General features: G+C 41.8%; 1 protein-coding gene across 1 annotated transcript in view; it reads left to right on the top strand.

Moving 5' to 3' along the window:
• The first annotated feature begins 14 nt into the window (after positions 1 to 14).
• Positions 15 to 5,568, top strand: part of LOC109970716 (cyclic GMP-AMP synthase) — an 8,011-nt gene continuing 2,457 nt past the window's right edge. Inside the window, exons 1-7 of the mRNA XM_020618471.1 lie at positions 15 to 510; positions 640 to 866; positions 945 to 1,167; positions 1,559 to 1,689; positions 2,694 to 2,847; positions 3,159 to 3,258; positions 3,628 to 3,750. Coding sequence (XP_020474127.1) covers positions 375 to 510; positions 640 to 866; positions 945 to 1,167; positions 1,559 to 1,689; positions 2,694 to 2,847; positions 3,159 to 3,258; positions 3,628 to 3,750 — 1,094 coding nt within the window. The 5' untranslated portion in view covers positions 15 to 374. The remainder of the gene's footprint in view (positions 511 to 639; positions 867 to 944; positions 1,168 to 1,558; positions 1,690 to 2,693; positions 2,848 to 3,158; positions 3,259 to 3,627; positions 3,751 to 5,568) is intronic.

The raw sequence follows: 5,568 nt of genomic DNA, 5'->3' as shown, positions 1-5,568 counted from the left end.
TTATAATGTGGAAAAACAGAACGCCTTGGTTTTCTCTTACACATGGTGACTAAACTTGAAGTTGGACTACAACATTATTTTCTTTGTCCACTCACACTTTTTGAGTGGAAATCAAACCTAACTTGTGTTTGAGTTAACACTAGTTGAACTTTTAATGCCAAAACAGCAAACATGCTGTGACTTACATGGGGTTAAATGATGGTGACCTGATGTTCTGTCTCCAGTGGTTTCATCAGATGTACCATTACAAATCCAAAGCAACAAAAACACATCTCACTGAATCCTTTCAAACTAGAATGTCCCTGAATGTTCTGCAGCACAGTTACTGTCAGTGATCTCTGTGCACATCTGTTAGAGGCTGAGACAAATGATCTATGGACGCAGAGGGCAGAGAGTTGAACCTCACACAGGATGGTCTGACTGAAGTGACGTGGCGTAAAGATGACAAAAGACGAAAGTCAGGTCCTCCATCAGCAAGACCAAGGCAGAAATTCCAGCAACAAAAATCAGGTAATGCTACTGAAAACCTTCCTCTTTGCTTTGGAGAGCTGGAGAAGGTGTCGATAGACTCCTCTGCTCACTTATATATATAACCAGTCCTGTAGTAGCTACAGCAGTCTCATCTGTGTCACTGTGCAGATGCTGTGGTAGTCGAGGACGCAAACTCTGTCTCTTCAGAGCTGGCCAGCTGGATCAAAGCCAACGCTAAAAACCTCAAGATTCGGCAGAAAGACCGCTGCTGGGCTGCAGAGATGGTCAACGATTTCCGTGAAAACCTGCTGAAATTCCTGCGGAGCAACAAGGATCAGCCCTTCTTCCAGTCGGCTGACTTCCTCAACACTGGCAGCTACTTTGAGAAGGTTAAGGTGAGGTCACGCTGACCACTCACAACCTCTAAAGGTAGTACCCCAGTGTTTTTAAGGATCTGTGTGTTCCTGCTTCAGATCCACAGCCCTGATGAGTTTGACATGATGCTGAAGCTTCAAGCTCCATCACCTCTCAAAATGACAGCGCTTGACAGCGGAGTCTTCTACCACATCGAGCTGATGCGGCCCACTCGGACCCCAATAGAGGCCTTTCTTCTGGAGGACGAGCGCACGGTCTCATCAAGCAAGATCCTGAGTGAGATGTACCGCCTGGTTCGCAAATTCCTCAAGAGCTATAAAGGTGTTCTGATCTACCTCTGATCTTTTTGTTCTTTTCTTCTAGTTTTTGCTGATCTTTGCTGGTTTCTCCCTCTGCTTTCTGTTGTTGCTACTGGTGTGTGTTACATTTAAACTAACTCCACTTCAACCAACTATATGTGTATAAGTAATCTCTCAGTGCAGACTTTTATTTTATAATGGAGTTTTTTTTTCATTTGACACTGATATGAAATGTTGATATAAGGTAGTACCATAGTCAGTAGCCTTATAAAACAGAGGCTTTTCTGTGTGTGTTTGAGTGCATCTTATTTTTCGCTGAGTGCTCTTGTCTGTTTTGACCTCCATCTCCCTTTGAGGAACACAGATGAAGCTACTTACAGAGCCCATCTGCATTCACATTTTCTTGTTTCCAGTACCTGATAAACGCTGTCGCTGGGAGGTGAACAGGAAGCATCCGACCTCGCCAGCTGTGACTTTGTCTCTGCTCAGAACAGAGAACGACACGGAGGAGCTGATCTCTGTGGACGTGGTTCCTGCTCTGGAGGTACTTGTGGTAGTAGTGGTAGTAGTCAAAGTCCTGACAGTGATTTCTTTCATTTATCACATCCTTATGCCTGGCTACCAGTGTTCACCATCATAATACCTGTTTAAGTAGGTTCCTCTACAAAAAAGGTCACCAGAGAGATGGGATCAACATTTTTCTTTATTTATATATTTAAGAATGCTGTAGCATCATGGTGTGGTATCACAGTGACAGCTTGTCTTTATGAGAGCAAGGTATTCTACCGAAATCTCAACAGTTGCACAGTAGATTCACAGGTAGTGCAGGTTTTCACTACTGTTTAATTTGCTTTATGTCAGGTGTCTCGGCGCGACCTGCCTCTCTTCTGCCTTTCTCTCCCCTGCTCTCTTGTCCTGCGGGCTTGGCGCCTCAGCTGTGGCACATTCAGTAATCAGTGACTCATTTGCGTGTGGCACACAGCTGAGGCACGTTCCGTTAATCACCTTCCTCCTTATTTAAACCTCTGGCAAATGCTCTGTCATTGCTGGAGCATTACCGAAATAACTAAATACCTATTATGTATACAGATACGTCTTTTGGATTTCCACGCTGCCCTACCCTGTTTTTGTACTGTCCAAACCTGGTTGTATGTATATCTTAACGGTGTTACTTTGTTTGTGTTGCTACCATTAAATCACCTTTTTTCACTAGCACCTGGGTCTGCACATTGAGTCCTACCTCAGTTCTCCCTCACCCCCCTGGTGAGGGGGACGCCACCATAACACTTTAATTGTTTTATTCTTTGCTTTCAATATGTGTACTCTGGGAAGTAGCACCGATACCAAGCGGATATCCTGGTGAAATCAAAGACATAATTAAAATGATTTATAGTGATAGTTGTAGCTGGACTAAGAGTAGTAGTAGTAGTAATGGTAACAGTATGTCGAAGGAGGAGTAGAATAAGTTGTTGTGTTTGACAGTAGTGCTGTATTTATATACTCATGGTCCTAAAGTGACTTAACATTCGTCTTTGTTGCTGTGTGCAGGCTCACCCAACTCAGGGCTGGCCGCCCGCTGCCCGTGATGGCCCGGATGTGGGCAGCTGGCTGGGGAAGAAGGTTCGCCAAGAAATCAAAGGTCTGTCGTGTTTCTTTGTGCCAAAGAGACTCAAAGGACGAAACCTCAGCCAGAACGCCAAAGGTGAGAAAAGGTTTTGTCTCCTGTCAAATGCAAACTGGGGCAGAGAAGAGGTCACTAAAACCTTCAACAGATTAGTTTATCTACAAGTTTTTTGCTGCATGTGTAAATATTATACACCATATATTAAGATAACTGCATGACTGGTTGCAGTTGTGCCATATTTTTAAGACAGATAGCAGGTTGTTCAATCCTTGTCCTCATTAAGCTTCTCTCAACATGTAAATAAACGAAATGAGCCGTGTAATTTGTCTCATAAAGGACCAGTTGTTCATGATGTCACTATCACAGCTGGATGTTTGTTTCTTTACTAGAAAGCTGGAGGATTTCTTTCTCTCAGATTGAGAAAAAAATTATCATGTGTCATGGGAACACAAAAACCTGCTGTGAGACTCGCGCCAACAAGTGTTGCCGGTGAGACTTTGAGCTGTTTAACGAACTCACTGCGTTTGCTTTCTCTGTTTATCTAATCGTTGTGTTCACAGTCAGCACAGTCATTTAGTGTGATGCATCAGAGTAGAGTAAATTTTTCACAACTGTCAGCCCATTTTTCATATCACATTAAAAGCATTAGTAAATGATTTATTACCAATAGTAAAACTATTAATTACAACTTTTATGAAGATATTATATAATGGGAGGACATTATAGCCTCCAGCTGAGGCTTTTAAAAGTTTTTAGGGAGGTGTTATGATTTCATAGAAGTAGTTTTATAATCATAGAATATGTCACTTTTCTTGGGTTCAGTAGTTGCAGTAAATCATTTCATCTTCTCTCTCACAGTAAAGAGTGCTTAATGCTGCTCAAATCTCTGATTGAGAGTCTGAAACAGTGTTATCCCAAAGATCTCGACGACCTCTGCTCATACCACGGGAAGACCACCTTCTTCCACACACTGTCCAAGAGGTATTCTACATCTTTATTATCATCACCATGTGATTATTATCACAGTACAAGGAGAAACAGTACGTGTTGTAGAGGTATTGTAAGTAGCTTCAACAGCAGTATGAGTAGTGGACTAGTGTAGCATTTGTAACTATATTCATAGTGTTGCAGTGTTAATAGTCACAGTTGTGTCTTTGTAAATTGAATATTCTTGGATTGTGGACTGTTGGTTGGACAAAAAGGGTTTTAAAGCAGTTAAAACAGACATTTTTAGAACAAGATCAAATGATAATATAGAAACTGTGAGAGAATGTGAAAGGGGGCACCTGTACTGATGAACCTACAGAGAATTATCACCTGAATCTGCAGCTTCTCTCAGCTTTATCATGAGTTTCAGCTCATTTCTAAACTGTGTGGCCCATGACTTTACTGCTGTGGGTCAGTCTCACTGCTCTCATAGTGTCAGTTTTGACTGCAGCAGGCACCTGTTTTACAAAACAGCTCTAAAAAGCCACTGTGCACTCAGCACCAAACAGGCAGACTGAAAACAGTCAGTTCTAATTGGGTGGACAAACACAGTGCTCCAAACTAATGTTATTGTTGCTCTATAACTGCTGATCTCAAGTTCACTGATGCCCCAAGTGGCCAAAAGTTATTACATGTTAAAATCTGATAGTGTGATGAGCATTCAGTTTTTTACCTTTATTTGACATTTAATTAAAAATGAAAACAAAAACAAGTAAAAAAAAAGTAAGAATAAACTCTAATATTTTATTATTTTCCACAAATCGTACTCAAAGACTATAAGCAGCAATGAATTTGGTGTGCTCACTGTAATGTGTGTGAATCCAGACCCTAGTTTAGCTTACTGGTCTGTGTCATAAACCCCTGTTTACACCAGTGAGCCACACCCCTACACTGGGTGGCATGTTTCTTCATTACAAAATATGTAAATGCCGTGTTTTTTTTTGTTTGTTTGTTTTTTTTGTTGTTTTTTTTTTCTTTTCAAAATTGAGCACCAAGAACCAAGAGCAGAAATCACTTTTTACAATCTCTGAAGTAAGAGAGTCACAATCACATGTCAAGGTCAAAGGTCAAAGTGTTTATTTGTCATATGCACAGTTAGGAAACGTGTTTCCCTGTACAATGAAATTCTTACTTTGCCGTCCACATGAATGCCACATAAAACAAGTGAAATACAAAGTAAAATACAAGTAGATGAGCAATAACACAAATCTAAATAGGCAGTAAAATCACAAATTTAAAGCAACAAGTGAAGGAAGCAAATAAAAATACAACAAGAACACAATAAAATGCAGAAAGAATATATGCTACATGGGAGCCATGAAGTGCAAATACTCAGGAATGAGTGCAGTTATGCATGTGCAAAATGAATATGTGATCAGTACAGATGGAATTACATGAGGTAGATCCTGAGTCAGTTGTTTAGGAGTCTGATGGCAGTCAAAGTTTTGCTGCTGGGTTTTTCAGTCTAGAGGTCCTGCATTTCACACTTCTGAGCCTCCGATCGGAGAGCAGGGGTGTGAACAGTCTGTGCTGGGACTGGGTGGGGTCCTTGAGGATGGAGGCAGCCTTCTTACACACCCTGCGGTGGTAAATGCTCTGCAGAGAGGGCAGTGGAGTCCACACAGATCTTCTCGGCAGTCTTTACCACTCTCTGCAGGCGCTTGCAGTCCATAGCAGTAGTGCTGCCTTTCCAGACAGTGATGCAGCTTGTCAAGCTGCTCTCACTGATGCAGTTGTAGAAGTTGCAAGAGATCCTAGGCGACATGCCAAACCTCCTCAGGAAGTACAGCCGCCGTTGGGCCTTCTTGACCA

The sequence above is a fragment of the Monopterus albus genome, unplaced genomic scaffold (assembly GCF_001952655.1).
Source record: "Monopterus albus unplaced genomic scaffold, M_albus_1.0 scaffold206.1, whole genome shotgun sequence".
In the NCBI taxonomy this organism is placed as follows: domain Eukaryota; kingdom Metazoa; phylum Chordata; class Actinopteri; order Synbranchiformes; family Synbranchidae; genus Monopterus; species Monopterus albus.
Note: the sequence above shows the minus strand (reverse complement) of the source record. Positions and strands in the feature narration are given on the sequence as shown.